Genomic DNA, 24,476 nt, shown 5'->3' with positions numbered 1-24,476 from the left:
TGTATTCAAGCACGACATTCAACGTCTCGCCCAACCAAACCGAGAATTTTCGAAGCTTCTTACACAAATTTATGACACATATCACAGCAAGAGATCATCCTTGGTGTACGTTGCTCAAATCTGTGGATCTTCAAGATCTGACGGTGTGTTGACTGAAGCCCGATAAATGCTTCGGGTTTTCAGCTTACACTTCAACTTGTCGGAGCTTAAATGGGATTTAAAAAACTTCTGGACAAGCGGCATTAAAACAAACAAAGCGTCCACCGTGTTTGAGAAAATCACAATTTTTACCCTGTGCCCGCCAAACTCTCAGGGCAAAGACGTTACTGGGTTTCTAAGTTGAACCCTGAGAACAGGACACTCTTGCAAACTGTTTGACCATTCAAGACCCATTTTGATTATGGTTTGATCATAAATACATGTTGTGCCATAGATGATTGCTAAAACATTTAATACTAAGAAACATTCCTAAAGAATTGAAGACGATTCATTTCAAAATCGATCTTTTGTATCGATTAGCCTCAAACGTTTTTTCATTGAAACAGCTACGAAATCAAAAGAAACAAGGAAATAATCCTGGAACAGTTGACTAGATTTGAATTGCAAATTAAAATCCAAGTGGTTTGACACGAAAAGAAAATGTTGGTGCAAAGAGCCATCCGCTTTACCAAGTATAAGGACAAGAGAATGAAAGCAACCTTGTGAATGCAACAGCCTTGCGGACTCTTGCAATTCTACAAAGGATACCATGAGTGGTACATTATTACACGAGCTTCTTGAGGCAACTTTCAAAAGCCCTGAGGCAAAACTAGATGACGGCAAGACTGTACCATCAGCATCCAATGATGTCTTGCTCACTAACGGTAATGTTTGAGCGAGTTTTGGGTGTGTTCTTAAACAGGTACGTATCCTTTTGAGCTTTTATGAGATAAGTATATGGGCTAGGGCTAGGGGCGAGTGCGGACTATTTTTCATTAGATTTTATCAGAAAGCCGTTCCAAGTCCGTTAAGAATTGATGATGCAAGATTCGAGCCCTTGAAAGGCGATTGCATTAGTCGAATTTAGTTTTGCAAAACCAGAATAGGTTTTTTGGACCAACTCGAGTCCAGCAAAGGACTCGAATCCCTCACCGGCCTCGAGTTCGGGAAGAAGTTGGAACATGAAAGGAGTCGTGCGAGTCCAACTTGTTCCGGACTCGCCCTAACACTAATATGGGCACTTTGGCGAATCTTGTTTCTATGAAATTACGATTTGGTTGGAATCGCTTTCATCACAAATTTGCTTGCCTTTTCCAATATTATCTGTGTTAGAGTGGGAATCCGTGAATATTTGCGTTTCCTTGAAATGATCATCGCCCTCTGAATAAATAGAACGAAAAAAGTATGGCTTCTTTTCAGGGAAGATCCATCCACTCGTGAGAGATCTACTAGAACCACCATTTAGACCACGAACAAAAACAAGAGGTTACTATTTAGTACTTGAATACGACGATAAAAAAGAGATTGTCTCATAAAGAGGTGCTTTTTTTCAACCCACGCGACCACATACCGCACAGTCAGGTTTCACATCCGAGCCATTGAAAAAGACTTGATTTTTCGTTTCAGGACATTTCCTCAATCTTGCCTATTGTTGAATTTGAAGAGGGAGAGACGGAAGGCATTGTAATAACATCATACCACCAGGCCCAAAGTAGGTCGTCAACTATCAGGGCTCTTGGTCAAAGAGGTGCTTGAGTATCAATGCTAAGCGCTCAATATATGGCCACTTGCTTGATTGCGTTCTGAACCACAGGGTGCCCCGTAGATTCCCGTATATTTATGAAATTTCCATTTACCTTCAATAGAGACTTACTATAAAAAAACGTCGAGTTATTACATTGGATCTGGCAATTAGGACTGGTTTTTTTCTGGCCGGTTCTTTAGCAAAATGGCAGTCGATACTTTTTTAATGTGCCATATTGCATAATATCTTAAATATAACAAAACTGATCATGTCTTGCTGAAGAAAAAAAACCACACTTTTTCCCAAGGACATCACATCAAAGAGAGCAAATAATTAAGGACAGCGTGTGTTTTTACTGTATAGAAATCTGGTGGTGCCAAAATAGTGCAATGTTCAAACACATATTTTTCAATCACCCAGTATTTTCAATGGGGCATTGATCTGGACCACTAGAAGTAGTAGTAGTAGAAGTAGTAGTGGTGATGATGAACATCCATAAATGATGCCTGTCCTTGAAATGGGATTGAATGGACTCAAACTTTGTCCATTTCATTCCTCAACGAGCCGAAATGGAAGAGTCTGTCAAGTTAAGTCTTTTTTTGTGTGTCTTCACGTTACTTAATGCTATCTAACCATCCAAAGCCAGATACAACCTTTAACTGGCCGTCCTCCTGAGAGCTAATTTTAGCTGCGAACATATTCTCGGCTAGTCGTTAATTAGTCTCATCGATCCAAGACTACGCCAATCAACCTCTCTACGGCTAGTCTCATTTTGGGTCATTGATGGACCACGGAAATAGCTTGAAAAATATCACCAGGAAAAGTATCGAAATTTGGCAAAAAAAGGTAAGAAATAAGATTGCCGATTTTTGAATGATATATTGAAGCAAAACCATGCCGTGGCAATGGATTCGCTCCAGGAAAGCAAAAAAATGCCCAAACATGTTCCAAGTGCATTCCAAGGGGCAAAATAAATCTTTTTTTCAACGCTGATGGGTAATTTCAATGTAAGGATGACGATGGCATTCGAATCCGTAATCGATTATTGATTGGTCAATTAGGTTTATTGTTCTAAATGTTAAAAGATATAACCTCTTAAACGCTAACTTACGTCACTCTGAGGATTTCAATTTGATCGAGTTTTAGATGATTAAGAAATGGCGTAACGTTCCAACTAATCGTTTTTCTTTCAAATTTTAAGACAAGATGACATTGTTATTTAAAATAATACCCCTTGAAAACAAATTGCTCTTCCAATTTCAACTTAAGGGTGTTTTTGCCTTCGAAATTAATTTTGTAAAGGAATCTTTGTCACTCAACGCCCATTGCTATCTCACTTTCTTTGAAATGGTATTGGTTTTTAGAAAGCTGGGAAAGGATGGGGAGTTCGGGGTCCACTGGAGTCCCAAAAATATCATAGTAACAAGATGCACAAGATTTCCCCAGGATTTTTCATTAAAAGAGAACAAATAGTTGGCAAATGGTGATCATACCAATCAAAACAGCAATCTAATTCAACCCATAATGATCAATAATATACGAAAAACCTAAGTCAAAAAAAGGTTAAAAAAGAGTTTTTCCCACCAAATGACGCCTTAGACAATTCGTCTAAAATTTGGGAAAAAGTAGAACAAACCTAAGTTTCAAAATCAATAATCTTGTCACTAGAATCTTACCCTTATGAAGAGAAAGTGATCAGCGAGGAGCGTTTTCGAAGCAATTTCGTCGAATATGTGATATCACAAGTGATGCACACGGTTTAAATATGGATGTCTAACGAATACAACTATCAAAAAGGACGGTTGGAATGGAAATGACAGAGTGGGTAAAACAAATGAGAAAAAGGTGAGGGAGGGGCATAATATTGTTCCACAACATGAAGACTCTCTATTGTGAATAAATAATGCAAACGAACCGAGGGAATGCCATCAAACAAGATTCTCTAGACAATTTCCATGTGCATATTATAACCCGTAGGCTTTGTATTTTTTACAGGTTGTCTCTTAAACACGGGCCAAAAAAGGGCTAGTGGAACTATTGTTTTAGATTAATATCAATTTATTTTTCTACAACGCATTAAGTACAGATGATGGCATATTTTTGGTTTGATGTTTATAGATGTATATTCAAAAGAATAGGACTACTTTCCACAACTTTGATTAATGAGACTAGTTTGAGCACACCCCGTATTCACATTAAGTTGGAATTTCGTAGCGCACTTGAGTTCATTTAAATTTGGAAAGGTTATTCATTGCAGGCCTCCTATGTCATGCCTAGTTTCATATTAAGGTTTCTCTCTACTTCATAATGAAGTAATCCCACGACTTTTCAACTTCCAATCCTTGAAATCAAGTCTAGTCCTGGGAGTTTGGAAACGATAATGGACTAGCAAGCGACGAAGGATCATAAATACATTTTTCATCGATATTTGCCATTTCATTTTCCTTATATGAAACGTTGGACATTTACTTACGAAACCACATATCCTCCTTATAATGAAGCGACCAAAAGTTTTGATTCTTTTACCTCAACAAAGTCTTTTCAGCAATCCATAAATGATATCATAGATTTTCATGTTCTGATCAAATCAATAGTTCCCTCACTTTCATCATCGGTTCGTTTGTATCAAACCTTATCAAGATAAATCGCAATGAAACAATCAAACTTCTGGCCATATATGTCCCTACGTCATTACAGAAGCAAACAGATGTAGGCAATATATAGCCAATATAAATTACTCACAAGTGATATTAACCCAAACGCTCTCTTCCAATCTTTTGAACATTTAGCAGATCTCCAAAAAATTAGCACCAAGAAAATGACAAGTCTTGTTTCTGTAATCCTGTCAAAAGATTGCTCCTCCAACCATTCAATATCCGACTCATCTTCAAGATTATCAATGAACTTCGTTTGTTCAGAATCTTGTATTTCCTGAACATGATTGTGTCTTTCTTCATGTCAAATGCAATTCTTACCTATAGGTTGTAGCAACCAATCCGCCACACCTCCTTCCAAGGCATCAAAAGCTGTATGAGGCGAATAGAGAGCAATCCGATTTTCCAAACATTGCTGGACAATCCTCTCCTAGAATGAGTTACCCACATCAAAAGTGTTCCACAACAACTCCTCACCTACTCAATTGTCGAACCTTCCAAGCTCGACCCGTGATTCGTTTTAACGGTGCGAAAATCGGTGGATGATAGGAGAAGATCATGTCCGTTTTGTTCTCCAGAGCCTCAGCCATGACTTCTTCCGTCAAGTCATTGGTCAGGAGAACATTTTTCACCATCTTAGAACCCGAGGGTTCAATCAACAGACCCACATTGTCCCACTTTTCAGCCAAGTTGATGGGAGCCCATTTTTCAAAATCAGAGAGCAACGCCTTCAAATCCATTGTTCCCTGAGTGGAACTTAAATGAAAATGACACAACTGGGTTCTTCGACGTGATTGTTTTGCAAGCTTTCTAAGGACTGGGAAAGTTGATTTCGGATAAAGGCTGAACACAGACATGTATTAGCAATGATAATAAGTGTTCCTGAAGCAAAATCACCGGATCTGATCAACAGCAACAATGAAACAGAACAGCTGATTTCTCAACAGTGTTGAAAATGACAAGTTCTCGCTGTAAAACCATCACACCATGAATTGACTTCTTGCCTTTATAAAGATAATATATTCACGATAACTATTAGAACTTTATATTTAGGTTGGTAGGCAAGCAGAGGCCTCCAAGATTGTATTTGCCGAAAGGTACTAAGTAAAAGCCCCAAAACACATCGTTACTTGATTCTAACAATCACACAACCTAACCAAAAGGCCCGAGACGGGTCCTGACCACGAACCTTTACCTTTGACGCGCCTTGCCAGCTTGTTGCACCCACTGTACTGAATTTACTCTATATACCTTTACGGTACCAACGGACAGGTATGATTCAAAGGTGTGTGAGGCTCCAAAGAACCTGGTGATCAAAACAAAGCGTTCCAAGTAAAATCTGGCCATTAGATGGCAATCATGGGGCATTCAAGGCAATTGAGAGCTGGTCTCTTGAGGACAATGGTGTGGGCATTATACCTTGAAACATAACTGATTTCCGCTCAAGAACGCCGTCCGACCATTTCCTATATCTCTCAACCAGAAATTGTCACGGATATTGGCGGCACCGTGGAAATGTTGTGTTCAGTCCAATATGGTCAGGATTACCCGGTCATCTGGATGAAATTGGACCCGGTAGATCGGAACAACGACTTACCGATCACTACAGGTACAACTTTGATCCTAACGGATCCGAGATTCCATATTGACTTGGATAAAGATACTTCCACTTACAAACTCAAAATCGAGGACATCCAAGAGACGGATGGGGCCAATTATGAATGTCAAGTGATCATTGCCCTGACGGATAAGGAAACGGCTCAAGTCCCATTGATCGTCCGACAGCCTCCAATTATCAGTGATAATTCCACACGTTCAGTGGTGGCCGTGGAGGGTCAAAAAGTAGTTCTTAGATGTTACGCCAACGGATACCCACCCCCGGATATCTATTGGCGGCGACAAAATAATGCTGTGCTCCCAAGTAATACCTCAGTCTTCAAGGGGAATATTTTAGAGTTTCCCTCGATTCTAAAAGAGCATAGAGGCACCTATTTCTGTGTGGCCACCAATGTGGTGGGCTATGGAGCCCGAAGAAACGTGGATGTGGAGGTGGAATTCAAGCCCACAATCCGGATCCCACAGAAGCGCTTGGGTCAAGCTTTACAGTTTGACATGGATTTGAAGTGCGTGATTGAGGCTTACCCACCACCGGCTATCAAGTGGTTCAGGGACAACATTTTGCTCAACAACAATCAGCACTACTCCATTTCCCATTTTGCGTTCGATGATGAATACACGGATACAATATTGCGGGTTATCACTATCGAGAAGAAGCAATATGCGAATTACTCCTGCAAAGCCATTAACGTGTTGGGTGAGGCCGAGGGCCGAGTGGAACTCTTTGAGACCGTGATCCCTATTTGCCCACCGGCTTGTGATGGCTACAATTATAGCTCTGAGAGCAGCGTCATGTTGGTCGATACCGCGATTCTTGTAATTTGTGCGGGTTTGAGTCGGGTTTTGTTCAGAGCCTATTAACAGAATGTAATAAAGACGAGGTTTCAGAAGGACCTAATGATGTATGGAATTTGGCGGGGAAGTATGTTATCCAATAATACTTTATCTAATGCTCAGTGCTCGTAAATTGTTCAATGGAAATGCCGTGTTTGCTTGATTGATTGCGTCCACTGTTGACAAAGGCTTACAATTAGAGGGCGGAGTTGAAAGCTTCTCACATAATTGAACGTTTTAGGGGGAAACATGACAGTTTGTTCAATCTTACTTTTTTCACTAATTCACTCACAAAGATCTATCATACGAGTTCAAGGAAATTTAATTAAACTCATTGCTTTCAAAAATTCAAGCATCAGTTGAAACTGATACTAAAAGTAAGATCCTTCTACATTTTATAAACTTAGTATATTTTTCGAAATGAAGTTGACTGTAAGGAAAATAAACCCACCACACGGTAGCAGAATTGAATAGCGCCTACATAGGTGCGTTTTTATTGTTGGAAAAATTTGGCCGTGTCTCCGCAAGGAATATCGTTATTTTGCCTACATGAAAACAGCTTTCAAATCCGCCCTGCACTTATAACACTATGACGGTAATCTTTACACTTTGATGCCTAGCGATTGGATTAGCTCCACTTGTCAAATATCTTCAATTAGTAACATAGACAGATGATAAAATCGGAAATGATCAATCGTGAAATGTTTATTGCGAACAAAAAGAAAAAAATCTACCTCAATGAATCCCCAACATGATAAACGGATGACATAAAACCAGAGACACGATAAACGGATAAAGGCACACCAACGTTAACGAGCAAAGCACACTCATGGATGAAAAGGTGCACAAACAAAACAGGACACACAAAAAAACAGAATTTGGCACACCAAACTTTAAATTGCCTCACCTAACCACATTTTGGCACACCAGACTTTATAACTGCACACTGGACAAAATTTTGGCAAACAAACTAAAAAAACTACACATTGAAAATTTGGCTTGCTGATCCACGGGGCCGCTAAGCGCTTTGGTCAAATCAAGCATAAAATTGTGTAAGTTTCTCTCCATGGTTAGACCATGGTCGCTAGACCCAATCCCGACCTTTGGATACGTCATAAACCACTGCCAACCAAGTGTGGCATGACATGACCAACCTTCCCAAACACATAGGTTTTTTGCAGTCTTTTGGGCCAGCTGGCCAGAAACTGAAAATCGCCATGTTGAAGTACAATAGAAGTGTGGCACATATAGGGTTTGTCAAATGAACGCGGTCATGAACAACTGATATTATTCCATGGAGTAAAATCAAAGACATCATGCCCAGCCAAATCGCACTGTGGACGCATTGCATTTTGACATTTATTTCATTTTACCTGCTTATCTAGGCAAATAGCATTGTGGTATTGAGCCAACTTGATGGTGCGTTCACTAAATTACACCAAACATGAACATTTTATTGGGTTGTGCAAGGAGTTCTCGAGACATGGAGATGGACAATGCACTGGGGGCAGACAAGGAGAGGGTAATGTGTATACTAGTTCTTCTGTAGCTCAAAAGGCTTCAGTTTTGCAAGGACAACTTCACCACTGGACACTGGGTGGGCGAAAATGAGTAATTACAATTCCAATCAATCAAATGCATTTCTCTTTACATGAGTTGACTCAATTATAGCCTCAGGAAGCAATGGTCAGTTTTGATCTCAATCGAATGTCAAAAGTTATGAGCATTTCAAACTCAGACCAGGGAGGACGCAAATTGAGTGAGCTAGCACCACGTTGGTAAGATCTCACCAAGGTGGTGCAAAACAAGTCCCTTTCTGCCCACGTTGTACTGAGTTTCAGGACCTCATTGCTTTTGACACAGATGTTCGATTGAGGTCAAAATCGGCAAACACTTTTTGAACTAACTGAAGTCAAACTTGTGTGAAGGAAAATGCATTTGGTTTATCTGGATAAAAGTTACGTTTCCCCGACCCTGCCGTCTCTGTCCAGTGATGACGTCGTCCTTGAGTTTTGTTAAAACCATTGTACTCAGATCAATCACATTGAACACCAAGTTATTTTCATCACGTTGCCATATGTTGTTATCAAACAGGGTGTATAATGAATAAAATACCCGGAAATGTTGTGAAATGGCCAATGTGCTACACTATTCCAAAGTTTAATTCCTCCCTTTTATCATCAAGGTATCTATTTATAATGATTACATGGAACCAAATATTTTTGCTTTTGGCAATTACAAAAACTTTCAGGCATTAAAAATATAATCTATTAAGTGTCATCATATATAGTATGTATAGGTTTAATAAGCAAGAGTCCTTTTTAACAAAGAGATTAAAGTGTCAGGGGATAAGTTTAGTTTCAAAGCTCTTGCACCTTGTTATTTCAAAAGGATGGCAAACTTGAAGAATTAACACAAAATTTTGTTGGCAGAAATGTATCTGATACACAAAAAACATGTAACTCAATGGGCTTTTTCTAATGCATTTCATAATCAAAAGACCAAGCATGAAGTTCACACCTATCATTCATATGAATTCAATATTATAACGAGACACGAGATATATTCCAACAGGCACATGATTCTTACAATCTCTCAACACGTTTCGCTCTTACTTGTACGGAAACCTCAATTCTGGTTCTTCAGTAGCGTTCCCGTCACACCCCCATCCCTTAACAAGACCCGTACACATAAAATGAAAGACCGAAATATCATCTATTTTTCTTTGGTCTTCCACGGCCCCTAAGTTCTCCAAGTTCGGTCGATGAATTCGGGAACGCCTTTTTGAGTAGGTTGACGTGAATAAGCTTCTCATTCTGCTGTTTTCCTTCAATCAATACATTAACGGGACCAACCAGACGAGTGATTTTGAACGGCCCAATCCACTGGGATGCTAGTTTTGGGGCTATTCCGCGACCATATATCTGCCGTCGCATATAGACCAGTTGGTTGACTTCAAAGTCGTGTTCTTCCACTTTCTTTCTTTCATTATATGATCTCTTCCTCCGATCTGCAGCTTGCTTCAGGTTATATCGTACTTTGGAATGGTTATTTGCTATGCGCAAATGAAAATTGTTAAGGCTCATCAATCCATTCGTCTTTGTAAGGAGCATCATGTCGACGGGTAGTCTTACGACCAAGCCCATTAACGCCTCAAAGGGTGACATTCCTATCGCTTCATGTAGAGTGGCTCTGTACGAAAATAGTGCCGCAGGAAGTTTTGATGACCATTCTCTTTGATCTTCTTTAATCATAACTCGTAGCATATTCAATAAAGTTCGGTTGAACCTCTCAACCGGATTAGATTGGTGATGGTACGGTGAACTAAACACTGGTTCCACTCCAAGGCTTTTTAGGGAATCCACAAACACTTTACTTTCACAATCAGATCCTCTATCCATCACTATCTGTCTCGGCACGCCCATCCGAGGAATGATTTCCTCGCAAATCCATTCCTTCAGAACGGAACCTCCCAAGGCTGGAACGGCTTTCGCCTCCGCCCACTTCGTGAACGTGTCCATCAGTACGAGAACATACCGTTTGCCGCCTGAAAGGGGGAACGGCCCCATGGCATCGAGCGCAATTTTTTCGAACGGCGAACTAAAACTGTCATCAACAGCAACCATGGGGGCCGGAGCCGGAGTTGGGAGACAATCCTTGGAGATTGCACATTTTTGACACTTCTTTGCCATGAATTTGAAATATCCGACCATCTTTGGCCAGAAAAATCTTGGCCGGGCCGCCGCAATCATCTTTTTGACCCCAACATGACCCAATTTATCGTGTAGCTCTTCCCAAACCAACCCTCTCAACGAGTTTGGGATGCACACATAACACCGATCATCCTCTTGGAAGTATAATACTCCATTCTTTTTCACAAACTTCGATGGGTGTTCATCCATTAGAGCCTGTAGCCGACCATCCTTTTCTTGTTCGAGTTTGATCTTATCAACTCCCATCCCGACAGCCTCGATTCCATCAATTGCTGCCCGAGAGAAACAATCAGCGTCTATATTCTTGGATCCTTGAATATGTTCCACATCAAAATCGAATTCGGACAGTCTGAGCGACCATCTGCCCAGTTTACCGGAGCAGTCTTTCTTCGATTTCAGCCAAACCAGAGGTCGATGATCTGTTTGAAGTGTGAATTTTCTACCGATAAGGAAGTGTCGCCACTTGTTTAATGCAAACATGATAGCCATAGCCTCTTGTTCGATAATGGCATATCTTTGCTCAGCCTCAGAAAACTTTTTGGACGCACACTCGATAATAACTTCTTTGCCGCCCACAACTTGTAATAAAACGGCACCAATTCCCATAGAACTGGCGTCTGTTCGTACGCGAAAAGGCTCCGACGTATCAGGGATGACCCGGCAAATGTTCTGCGACATTACTGTCTTGACGTCCTCAAATGCTGATCGTTCCACATCGGTCCATTGAAATTTCCGCGACGACTTTGTCAACTCAGTAGGTGGCTTAACCATGAGAGCAAAGTCGGGTATCAAAGAACGATAATACCCGCAAAGCCCTAGAAATCTTCTCAATTCTTTTGCGTTTTCAGGGCGTGGCATTTTCAGTAGAGCTTCGACTTTTGTCTTCAATGGAAACACTCGGTCACCCTTGATTGAGAAACCCAAAAATTCTATTTCCGACTTGAAAAATTTGCATTTCTTCATGTTCAGGGTGAGTCCAGCTTCCGCTAATAGATTGAGACATCTCCTCAAATCATGCTCATGTTCTTTCTCAGAAGAAGAATGGACACAAATATCGTCAAAGTAGACTGTAATATTTGGTTCGTTCGCGAAAATCTTTCTCATCACACGGCAAAACGTTGCGGGAGCTGCAGCTAACCCAAAAGGCATTCTTGTAAACTCCCAGAGCTCTCCCTGGAAACGAAACGCAGTCTTTGGTATGTCTGCTTCCGACATCCTTATTTGATAATAGCCTTGGTTACAATCCAGCGTTGAGAAAACTCTTGATCCTAGCAATTGATCAATCGACTCATCCACTCGAGGCATCGGAAAAGCATCCTTTCGAGATATTGCGTTGAGTTTTCGATAGTCTATCACCACGCGAACGTCGCCGTTCTTTTTCCGGACTAAAACCACAGGTGAGCACCATGAACTTGAACTTTTCCGTATTACACCATCCGCCAACATTTTGGAGACGTTTTCTTTGGCCCTATTAATCAAATTGACCGGCAATCGATGCGATTGGAGTGCAATTGGCTGAGCTGTACCGGTATCGATTTCATGTACAGCTAAGCAGCAATTTCCCAATCCACAAGCCACTGAGGGGACTTCTTCGAGTATTTTTTTTACCGCAATAGGTACATTGACATCAGTTTGGGTCGTTTCTTCCTTGTCGACATCTTCCATCAGCTCGCTTGCCGATATTAGACCGATTTCGGGACCAATCACTTGAATCTCTTCTCCAGCGACGCTCCCGTCCCTGATTCCAGCAACTTGGATACTTTTGCCACAATGTCCTTCTTTACCAACGTCCAGCTCATGCCCAGCTATAGTAACTCTTCCAGATTTGGTCTCCACGGTTATTCCGTGCGTCGACATGAAATCCATCCCAAGCACGGGGCTCAATACCTTGCCGACATAAAATGTATGTTCCACCTCCCAATCGTTGAGGCAAACGACGCAGTTCAAAGTTCCAGATACCTCTAGGGGACTATCCGAGGCCGTTCGAAACTGAGCTTGAGAGGAATGTTCCGCCATGAACAAGGAGTCTGGCAGTACGCTAACAGAAGCCCCAGTATCTATCAATGCCCTGATTTTCACGCCGTTGACTGTCAGTTGCGCCATGGGCCTCATTCCGATAGCTTGGACCGCATAGCTCCTTACTTTATCACGGGCTCGCGCACAATCTCTCGCAATATGTCCCTCCCTCTTGCATCAATAGCAAACTCGTCCCTCTACTGAGTCTTTTGCCCATTTCTTAAATCCATCAGGCGTTTCCATATTCCGTTCCTTATTAAACGTCTTATTCGATCTCAACGTTTGTGCCACGCCCTCAGCTAGAAGAGCCGCTTGCACTGCTCCGTCCCACTTTTCACAGGGGCCATTCAGGACGGCCGATTTCAAGTGGTTGGCGAGCCCGTGAACAAAACGATCTCGTGCCAACTGCTCGCGATTGGCGCGGGCGAATCGAGGATAACACTCTTGAACCAGTGTGCGACATCTCTGGGCATAGTCTTGAACCTTTTCGTCTTGATGCATCGCTGAAGCCCAAAAGAATTTTTGGACGGTTGCTTCCCGGAATTTCTCCTCAGACGGGGTCAGCGCAATCTTGATACGGTCAAAACTGGCCAATGTAGTTGCATCCAATTCGTCTAGCGCTGTTGATGGAATTTCCAGGAGTCCCGGAAAGATCTTGGCAGCTTCCGCATCCGACCATGCATTTGACAAGGCGACCCTTCCGAAATATTTCAAGTAATCGCTCATAGCATCTTCCGCCCGCTTCGGCACTGGTCTAATCGTCATATTCTCCATAACGACGTTCTCGTAGGATCCGCCTCTCGTATCTGCAGTCAGTCAGCACTTCAAAAAATCGGCCACTCAGGAAGCCTCTCGTATTCGCCTGAAGTTAATCGCAGGGTTGACTCTAATATATTTAAAAAAACACACAGACGGATCCCACCGCTGCCACCATATAACAAGACACGAGATATATTCCAACAGGCACATGATTCTTACAATCTCTCAACATGTTTCGCTCTTACTCGTACGGAAACCTCAATTCTGGTTCTTCAGTAGCGTTCCCGCCACAATATGTATCAAGGCTATGCTCATTGTTTGGCCTAATTGCAAACACTTCACTTTAGTTGATTGAAAATAGGAATATTGGTCCACTAGTTGGGGTCTCAAGTTGGAAACAGGTTGCTGATGGCCGTCTGGGGATAGAGTTGAAATTGCCACTGGCTTTTTACAACATTTGTAGAAACTCTTAATGCGATCTCCAGGTGTCATGAATGCCGTTGACAATATGGGGACTAATGGCCAATGAAATGATTCATCTTGGTCAGTGATCTGAGAGCAAACAAACTTGGCTTGTCAGTCATATCAGTTATCACATAGGAGAGCAAGGGACAACACTTTTGAAGGAAATACACAAATGACATTCTATAACAGATTCACAGGCAGGAGCTGAGAAACACTCACTCACAAATACTTGCTGCATGCCCAATCATATGGCAGTAATCTCAACTGTTTCAGGCTGGTCAACCTCTTTCTTAGCTTTAATGAATCCATAACAAGCTCCCTAGGTTGATTGCATTCACAAGTCCTGATGACAGGGCTTTGGTCTTTGGGTGGCCAAGTCTTGGGAAATAAGGATGGGCGGTCTCTGGGCTGCAAAAATAAGGCTGCTTGGGTCAACGTTAGGGACATTTTGTCACCAATGAAGGATCATTCATGCCTTCTCTTCGGTTTTGAGTCCTATCTGGATCTTGTGATACGATGCTTTCAAACATAGAACAGACGATCAGAGGATATTGAATTTGATATCTTCAACGGCTCTAATCCAGTGTGAGGGGACGGATTAGGTTGGCCAACTTCTTTAAATGGTTTGACAAAATGGTAGTGAGGTCAACCCAAGGGCGGGTCATTGAATAGTAGTCACACACAATGATTTATAAGCGGATTTCACTTCAGATTTCATCTGCGTTCTGCGTTCAGTGAGATTGGACGTGTGGTTGGGGGCTCCTCAGACACTTGTCATTTTCTTTCTGATTTAAGTCTCCTGATCCACTGTGTTGGTGATTGGTGGGTGGAGAAAGTGGAAAATAACCGGGTGCGGTGTTCTAAACTAGCCCCGCCCCCCGGGCGTGGGTCAATTGCTGCAATATGTCACAATCAACGGTAGCCTGTCAACCTAAGCAAGTCAGCGCGAGCGATCGTGCTAGTGGCACAATGCAATCTTACGTTGGGGCGGCTAAAAAAGCGTTCCCATGTCTAGTACTTGACTTTGCGAGCGAGCCCGGAAACTCGTTTTTGCCGACTTCAGTGATGGCCGATTTTCTCTTCGAGAGCCTAAGGATCGAAAGAGAGGAGGTCAGGGCCATCAGGAAAGTAGGAGGTGCAAAGCTCACAGTGAAAGTCCAAACTACTGACGAGATAATAGTGAAAGACCGGTTCGGTGAAAACACCGAATTTGAGAGAAGATATGGCTCGATCGTGTGGAAATGCTCCATCCGTGGAGGCAAGAATCACTCCTTTCTCAGGCTATTGAATGTTCCAGAAGATTTGTGTAATGAAGCAATTAAGGCTGCAATAAGAGCATTTGCTCGGCCACTGTCAAACATAGAGGAAGAAGTGTTTGGTTCTTATTCAGATCCGCGCCTTATTGGAATTATCAATGGGAACAGAAAAGTCTTAATTGAACCTCTTAGTACCATCCCAGAGTTCATTGAGATCGCTTCCAGGCGCATTAGAGTCATCCACAAAGACCAAATAAAAAGATGTTTCCGATGCAAGGAAGAAGGTCACTTTAAATATGACTGCACCGCCAATGTAAAAGATGTGGAAAGCACCATTAGCGTGATACATGGGGAATCTGTTCCTGAGGGTTCCAAACAAGATCAACTGAATGCTGACGGCCCCACCGATCTTATTGGCACTGGGCGGTGCCCTCCCGTTGAGGGTGGGTCCTCCAATTCTGAAAAGTTACGTTTGACCAAAGAGGCTTCTCGTACTAATCGCCTGAGTGGAAATGGATTCATCGAAGATAAAAATGATGCTGTCCCGTCGGAATCATCAACTCACTTTGACATACAAGAGCAAGAACCAGACCACGATAACCCAATTGAAATCAGTTTCCCTTCTACTGGCAATGACCGAATTCTGAGATCTAAAAGTGAGAGAAAAGAGGCCTACGACGAGCAATTGCTCACCGCTGATATGAGAGATGAATCAGGAAAGAGGAAAGACATGACGACCCAAAGAGACAAAGCCATTGTCACCAAGAGTAGAACTCAAACGGTGTCGAAGGGGAAGAAATGATACACAATGATGGAAACGGAACATCAAGATCTACATGCAAGTACCAGCACGACGAGAACCCGAAACAACGTAAAAGACAACATGCACCCATACTCAACACTTTTATACACCAACGCTCGTAGCATCTGTAACAAATTAGCTGAAATAAGAACCATGGTGGCTAGTGAAGCCCCAGATTTTGTTGCCTTAACTGAAACATGGATGAATGGAAATATTTCCAACGCCGAAATAGTCATCCCTGGTTACGAAGTTAAAGCCCGGAAAGATCGCAAAGACACAAAGGATGGCCGAGGAGGCGGTGTCGTCATCCTAGCGAGGACTGGAGTGACATGTGAAGAAATTGTGACTGATCTACCTTTTGCATGTGGCGTTAAATTGCCTTCGCTTACCCTATACTGTATTTATCGATCTCCCAACTCGGATGAAGCTGATAGAAATCTCCTTAACAAGTTTTTGAACTGCCATCGACGAGATTGCATTATAATTGGAGATTTCAACTACCCTGGCATTAATTGGTCGACTTTGAGAGGAAAATCAGGGTCGGAGGAGTCCTTCCTGGATGCAATAAGGCTTGGATTCTTGGAGCAATTCATACGATTTCCTACCCATGTCGGTGGCAACACCTTAGACCTACTTCTTTCAAATAGTCACCACACGATACAAAGTGTCAAGGAGCGAGAGGACTTGTCTTTAAGTGACCATGTTTGCTTGGAGGTCACTATTACTGCCCCTCGGCGTGAGGCCTCGACGCAAATGATTCCAGATCTATCAAAAGCAAATTTCACGGCTATAGTGTGTGATTTGAACGCATGTGATTGGATCAACACTCTTGGCTGCTGGTCAGTGGAACGGGGTTGGCAGTACCTGAAGTCTATTTTACTGCACAGCATGAACCAATACATACCAGTTAAATGTCGCAGATCTCCAAACCGACCTCCATGGTTGAGGAATGATGTGTTGGCATTGGTACGGAAAAAGTCGAGACTTTATTGCCGATTTAAGAATACGGGTCTGGGGCGTGATGAAGAAAAATACAAGACGGTCAAGAGAGAAGCGGCGTCCAAGGTTCTGGAGGCAAAACGGACGTATGAGAGAGGCCTTTGTAGTACGGGTTCTATGAGGTCACTTTACGGCTATGTCAACTCGGTCAAGAAAAGTACTCCGACTATTGATGTTCTTCGAAAGTGCGATGGCTCTCTTCACAAAGAGACTGCTGAGAAGTTGTTGATACTGAGCAAACAGTTTTCATCCATTTATAATCAGGCTACTGATGTTCCAAAGCTCCTGCCAACCATTGAAAGGATACCCGGAGGACTGAACAACCTGAGTTTTACTGTCGAAAGTGTTCACCGTAGAATTAAAAGCTTAAAGCCGTCTAATTCTTGTGGCCCGGACAAAATTTCCGCCACTCTTATAAAGAAGTTGGGTATGGCAATGGCCATCCCATTAGCCATTTTGTTTAACCGATCTTTTTGTACGGGATCTGTGCCCATAGACTGGACAAGTGGAAATTTATACCCCCTTTTTAAGGGAGGCAACCAACAAAGTGCTGCAAACTACCGACCCATCTCTCTGATCTCAACTGCGTGTAAAATCATGGAAGGCTTGGTCAAAGAAAATATTGATGCGTATTTGGATGAGGCGAATATTTTGTCGGATGATCAACATGGGTTTCGTAAAGGACGATCCACAACAACAAATTTGCTAGAACATGTTGAATATGTCCGTGGGGTCGTTGACGCAGGAGGAACAGTGGACACCATCTATCTCGATCTTAGTAAGGCTTTTGACACTGTCCCCCATTCAATACTATTGCACAAGTTGCAGGGGATCGGTATTGGTGGGTCGTTGAGGAGGTGGATTGGCAATTGGCTCCTGAACAGAAGGCAGAGGGTTGTCCTCAACGGTAAAGAGTCGTCTTGGGAAGAGGTGAAGTCGGGTGTGCCACAAGGTAGCGTCTTAGGCCCGCAACTCTTTTCAATTTTCATCAACGACCTTGCTGTCTTGGGAGAAACCAGGATCCTGAAATTTGCCGATGATGCGAAGATATTCAGGCATATTAATGACAGTTGTGATACTGAGAGACTACAACAAGACCTAGATAGAATGATCGACTGGGCAATGGAGAACGGGATGTCCTTCAACGCAAAAAAGTGTACATGGATTCGTTTCGGCCGGCAGAAATTGAATTCTGTTTATTCTGTAAGAGGAAAAGTGCTGGAGCGAGTTGAGGTCATGAGAGACCTTGGTGTGATGGTCGACAGTAAACTGTCATTTGCGACTCATAGTGCTACAGTGACAACGAAAGCCAGTCGGATGATGGGGATGATTCGAAGAAATTTTACAACCCGGGATCAAGAAGTAATGACCAAGCTTTTTAAAACTTATGTTAGACCATCGCTTGAGTACGCGTGCCAAGTCACCAATCCTTTATTCGTCAGGGATGCCCTAAAGATTGAGTCTATACAACGGAGTTTCACCCGTATGGCACTTCCAAGGAGTACAGAGGACTACGAACATCGTCTCAGAACCTTGGGTTTGAAATCTCTGGCAGACCGCAGAAAGAAGCTAGACTTGATCCTAACGTACAGACTTGTGAACGATTTGATGGATGGTTGGAACACGGGCCCAACCACTCACTTTGGTTTTAATTTCGCCAAGGACATTGCCCACCATTCGACGCGAGGGGTTGAACTAGATCTCCTCAGGCCTCCTTTCATGCGAACAAATCTGGGTTTAAACTCATTTTTTGCTCGCTCCGTCAAATATTGGAACCAGCTACCCCTGAACATCCGTTGGTCAAGAAAATTGGCCGTGTTCAAACATCAACTAGACAACAATGTACTTACTAATATCTCATAATCGTATTCCATCTCTGTGTTGCTTTTCTTTTCTTTTTTTTTTTGTTTTCTTTCTCTTCTTTCTTTCTCATTACTTACCAATACTCTTTATACGTCTCACCTGATGTCTTGAGTGGTTCTTTAATAATAATAATAATAATAACACCAGAGCACGGTCGCTTCAAATTATGTGTCCAGTGTGGAGCCGTCCTTGGCTGACCCTATTCCTAAACCTAATCCCCTTCCTCAACTCGTTTAGCTTCCTCCCTCCCTCTCCTCCCACCTTCCATTCTCTACCCCACTTCCCTCCTCTTCCTTCAAATACCCAATCCACCCATAATCCTATAGACACTCTCCTTCCTAATATTCCTTGTCCCACCCCTATTCCGAAAAAACCATCCCCATGAGGTCAAACTTTGCCTCCAGTAGAACATAGCTTTGTTAATAAGTGGATTTTTTTTTTACGGTCGGAGAGGATGGTCCAAGATCTTGTGAAATTGGTCCGTCAAAAGACAGGCTCGTAAAGGGGCTAAATTTGAACGTGCATTGTCTGATTTCTAAAAAAAGATAGCACAAAAGTTAAGATCTCAGAAGAACTAGCAGTTGAGAGAGATATTTCATTCATCTCTATAACAGAAACCTGGCTTTGACCAGGGGTCTAAGATGAAGAACTAACCATAGGTGGTTTCAACTTAGTTCGTTGTGATAGAGTACGCCCTGATAATCCCATATTCCCACATGGGGGTGTATGCCTATATGTTAGGAATGATTTGCACATTAGTCAAGTACAAATGTCGAATGGAGAAGTAGAGGACTTAGCTTGTCATCTTCAAGGTCTTGATCTGTCTATTGTAACAATGATAAGCCCCCTTCTTGTTCAGTAAGCTCTTTTATGTTAGCTCTCAAATTCACTGGAAGTAAGTTGGATCAGGCAGTTTGCTCGAAGGTTTTCTTTGTAGGGGACTTTAATTTTCCGGCTAGCGTTGTAGAGTGGGAGGCTAGTCCTGATGGGTATATTCTCATTTCGAAATCGACATCTCAGTCGTTTGAAAAGCTGGAGGAGTTTGCGATCTTGGGAAATTTCTCCCAGCATGTTGGTGTAGCCACTAGACAGAATAGCGTTCTCGACTTGGTCTTTTCCAATGACCCTGATCTGATCCAGTAAGTCCCCGTGGCTGAAGAGCACTTTGAATCCAGTGATTGTGGGTAGTCTCTAAAAAAAGTTGGACATGGTTCAGGGTGAGATTAAGGCCTCCATCGAATATGACCAGTTACAAACTGAGAGTAAGGTGGTTCAGGAGGTCAGGTCGAATCCGAAGGCTTTTTTCTCTTATGCAAACTCTAAGAGAAAAATGAAACACCCTGTTGGGTCCTTTGAGGTTGATGGGGAAGCCATTAGCAATGTAGAGACTATGGCTAACATGCTCGGAGATCAGATCTCCAATGTGTTTTCAACCCCACTGAGTTCAGAAGCAACAGCTCATTTCTCTGAAGACCAGTCTGTTGAGATTGACAAGGTTAGTCAAGTAGAGCGTTTAGATGATCTTGTAGTCACAGATCAAGATGCTTTAGAGGCCATCAGGGACTTGAGGCTTTCAAGTTCTCCTGGTCCTGATGGCGTGACATCTCAGTTTCTGATGAGACGCTCACTGTTTATTGCTCCTGTTTACTCGTATTTGATGCGTTGCATCTTGGATCAGGGTAAGTTTCCATCCTCTATGAAGCTACCTCATGTTGTTCCAATCCTTAAAGTGGGACATAAGTCGCTCCCAAGAAAATACAGACTTCTCTCACTTCGAATATTGTCAAGCACAAAACTTACGAGCAACTCAACGACCAACAAAAATTCTGGCCAACAACCACAAAACCAGGCCAAAACAACCACTTTCCGACCACTTTCTGAACTAAAAAATTTCTACCGACCACTTTGCAGACCTTCAGAAAGTTAGTATAGTATTCTTGGATCATCTCTCCATATGTCTATACTTAAGGTTCGATGCTTACTCTGCCATTTCAGCCTTGTTCCCTGTTCAGCTGACTAGCAAATAAATCCTTGTCATTCTGCTCTCTCACCTACTGGATCGTTCCCATTCTTTCCCCGCATTTCCGCTTCGTCCACTTCCATCCTTACATGGCGCAGTCGGTGTCCCGTTGACAGACTGCGTCCAACGGGCTTACAGAGCCTCTAGCTCCCAGATTTGACCTCGGATAACACTCACCACACTGCACTTTTCTGGGTCACTTTTTGGTTTTCTTGGATGGAGCCTTTCACTATCACTGGGACATCGAGGTCGTCATCTCCCTCAGAAGATACTTTCGGTCAGGACTGGGACGTTGAGGCAACCATGGCACCTCCCTCAGCACCGACCATCAGGAAAAAACTCGCGGTATGTCGAAAAGCTGTGCTTTGGGACGTCAAGTCCGTGCTGCAGACTACCAATATGGTTGCATCCACCGTGGACGGCGCTGCCTTCCAGGACACACTTAGCTCGGTTTTGGACGCTATCCGAGAGGTCGATGAGCATCTTGAGGATCTTAGTCGGGCTGACACCAGTGCCGAGACTATGGCAGAGATCAAGGCCATTGACAATGAGATGGAACTTGCACAACAACAGGTACGTGGGGCGTCAATGACGCGAACCCTGACCCCGACCGTCTCAGACACGACGCCGAGAGTCGTGTTCCGTGAACAAATGGGCCTCAAGCCGGTCGAGCTCAGCATCACCTTCTCACCACAGGAGTTCACCGCGTGGCTACGGAAATTTAAGTCGTATCATTCGTCTTCTAATATGGGCAGTCTTTCGTTACCGGAACAACACTCATATCTCCTTGCTTGACTCGACATGGGACTTGCCAATCTTGTTGATGCTGGCACTACCTCCACTTCCACCATGCACATATGTTACGAGATATTGAGAACCAGGTTTCTTGAAGTATATCCGATCTTCCAACGCAGATGGTCATGGTTCAAGGTAAATATGTTACCTGGACAAACCTTTCGTGAAGCCTACAATACTCTGAAGACGCATGGATTGGAGGCTGAAATCGAGAAAATGACAAAAGAGGATTGGATGATATTTCGCCTCCTTGGTATGGCATCAGCCAGGCCTTTGTTACAATACGACTTACTGAAGCTCAAGAATCCTTCATTGCAAGATTTGCTGGATGCGGCTGCAGCATTTGAGGTTGCTCATTCCTTACAAGCAACAACAACTCCGGCCGCCATGCTTGCTGTCGTGGAGGAAACGGATTTTGAGTCAGATGCAGCGCTCAATATGGTGGCTGCAATGAAATGTTCGAACTGTGGACGCGAACAGCACTCACAGTCAGTCTGTCGAGCACGAACAATTATCGGCAATAACTGCAAGAGAACCGGCCATTTCGCGAGGTATTGCCGGGCTACACCCAGCCACGGTCAAGGACACGCAACAGGCCGCGGCCGAGGACGTGGAGGACGAGGTCGTGTCCGAGGAAGCTATAGAACTGGTGCCAACGCAACGGCGATCAACGCGGTCCAGTCACTGACCGCAGAGATCGGCAAAGGTAAGGCACAAATTTGCGTGGTCAACCCGGGTCTTCAGAAGCCGCCAAGGACAACCCTCCTTTGCTTCCTCCAGCTCGAAACAATAATGGTCAGCGTGGTGCCAGATTCCGGGGTTGTCTTGTCAGTCTTTCCTCTATCCTTTCTTCCGGACGGTTTCCATCATCTTCTGGAGAAAAATCAAATTGGACTGATTACGGTTGGTGGATTGCGACTCACAAACAACGGTTATATTACCTTCTCTCTCCAAGTCCAAGAATCAAGTGGCCTAGTGGGGCCCAAAGTCGAAATCAGAGCCATTTGTTTGACAGATTTGACGGGTCCTCCACTCATTGGGTGGCGGGGCTGTGTCGCGCTCGGCATCTTACCACAGAACTTTCCACGGATCAATCCAGAATTACTGAGCCTTCCAGGCCCTGGTCCAGTCCTTGCCCTGGATTGTGCCCCCATTCAAGTTGGGGAACAGACAACATTTATCACCACAGGGTATCAGGAAAGCTCTACAAGAGACCAGAGTATGCCTACTCTCCGTGATAACGACGATGGCGACGCCCTTCGTGCTGGCACGTGGAAGATTTGCGTCCAAGACTTCGATGACTACGGGGGTGATTACACTCGCCAACCAGGCGAATCCGACGTGAAGTACGTGGACCGCCTTCTGGCCGAGACGAAAGCCGAGTTTATTGACGTTCTGGTCCGTGGACTGGGAAAAGACCTCGGTGGGTGTATTAAGGGCGAGAAGATGAAGATCGAAATAGACCCGGAAAAATCGAAGACCGTCAAGCCTTGCCACGTAACAACTGCTCATCAGATACCCGTCCACCACCAGGCTCCTTCGGCGGCTTTGATGCACAAGCTGGAAGAGGCGCGACTTGTGGAGCGCTACGATGGCCCCACGGACTGGATCAGCCCGGCGCATTTTGTGGCGAAGCCAGGGATGAACAAAGTTTGGCTGATGACTGACTATCGACAACTTAACAAAGTCGTTCGCCGGCCAATCCGGCCTTTTCTGAGCGCCACCGACCTGATGAGAAAGATTCACCCCACATCACAATGGTTTGTGAAGCTTGATTGCCCACATGGGTACTTCCAAATTTCGTTGGATCTTGAGAGCTTGAAGTTAACCACATTTCTGTTGCCGGACGGAAAGCATTGCTATCTCGTTGCACCCATGGGGTTAAACTCAAGCAGCAATGGATTTAATGTACGAACAGATGATGCTGTATGGGACCTCTTCAACTGGTTATTGAAAATCGTTGACGACATGTTAGTGCAGGGCACCACCATTGAGCAGGTCTTTCGCCGCTTACGTATGGTCCTCTTGCAATGTCGGGCTGCGGGAATCATACTCTCCCTGGACAAACTGGAAGTGGGGACATCAGTCAAGTTTGCGGGCTTCAATCTCAGCCGTGATGGATTCCGCCCTGACCCCATGAAATTGGCGTCCATCAAGTCTTTTCCGACCCCAACAAACATCACAGAGTTAAGATCATTTCTGGCGACTTTCCTTCCTGATCTTCAACACCTCACTTCCACAATGCGCCTCCTTCTGAAGAAGAATGTAGCCTTCTTATGGTTGGAAGACCACGCACAAGAGCTTGAGCGTGTAAAGGACGTCCTCTGCTCAGAGGCTATTGTGAAGCCTTTTGACACCGCACTTCCAACAAAACTTCTCGCTGATGCCTCTCAAGACCACAGCTTTGGCTATACTCTTGTCCAAACCAACCCTCTCGGGCACACTCATTTGGTGCAATGCGGGTTGTGTTCCCTCACGCCCGCTCAGAAGAATTGCGCGACCGTTGAAGTGGAGGCCAACGCAATTCTATGGGCAATTAGAAAGTGCGATCACTATCTTTGCGGGATTTCAAGTTTTCTAGTTGTCACTGATCCCAAGCCACTCGTAGGGTGTTTTTCGAAACCTCTCTTCGTATTGGACAACGACCGCCTTCAGTGGATCCGAGAGCACCTGGCAATCTACAACTTCAATGTCAATTGGGCTGAGGGAAAGAAACACATGATCGCCGATGCACTCTCTCGATCGCCGTTTTTTCCTGCAGATCCGTCCTGCGAGGTCCCCATCCGAGCAATCAACTTGGAGGATCCCCTCTTTGGCGACATGATAGAGAAGATTGATGGCGACAATGAGCAGCTCCACGAGTACGTGACACGGGGTGATGACCGGTTGCCAGGGACTCTCAGTGCGTTTTGTGGCCGCTTTCATCAATATCCTTGCGAAGGGCGCCTCATCTTTGCGGG

At 43.8% G+C, this 24,476-nt stretch overlaps 2 protein-coding genes across 2 annotated transcripts in view; one reads left to right on the top strand and one right to left on the bottom strand.

Annotated features, from left to right (window-relative positions):
• The window catches only part of LOC131886559 (NIF3-like protein 1), a 23,605-nt gene extending 18,303 nt beyond the window's left edge, over positions 1-5,302 (bottom strand). The window contains exons 1-2 of the mRNA XM_059234928.1: positions 4,872-5,302; positions 4,699-4,807 (exon numbers count right to left, since the gene is read on the bottom strand). Coding sequence (XP_059090911.1) covers positions 4,699-4,807; positions 4,872-5,234 — 472 coding nt within the window. The 5' untranslated portion in view covers positions 5,235-5,302. The remainder of the gene's footprint in view (positions 1-4,698; positions 4,808-4,871) is intronic.
• Positions 5,303-5,612: 310 nt separating this feature from the next.
• Positions 5,613-6,887, top strand: LOC131886560 (lachesin-like). The gene has a single exon (XM_059234929.1). The coding sequence runs from the start codon at positions 5,893-5,895 to the stop codon at positions 6,853-6,855; it is 963 nt and encodes a 320-aa protein (XP_059090912.1). The 5' UTR covers positions 5,613-5,892; the 3' UTR covers positions 6,856-6,887.
• Positions 6,888-24,476: the final 17,589 nt, after the last annotated feature.

The sequence above is a fragment of the Tigriopus californicus genome, chromosome 9 (assembly GCF_007210705.1).
Source record: "Tigriopus californicus strain San Diego chromosome 9, Tcal_SD_v2.1, whole genome shotgun sequence".
In the NCBI taxonomy this organism is placed as follows: Eukaryota; Metazoa; Arthropoda; class Copepoda; order Harpacticoida; family Harpacticidae; genus Tigriopus; species Tigriopus californicus.
Note: the sequence above shows the minus strand (reverse complement) of the source record. Positions and strands in the feature narration are given on the sequence as shown.

What these genes read in the sequence shown, in the direction of transcription:
- LOC131886560 (XM_059234929.1), top strand. Translation starts at nt 5,893, where the DNA reads ATGTTGTGTTCAGTCCAATATGGTCAGGATTACCCGGTCATCTGGATG.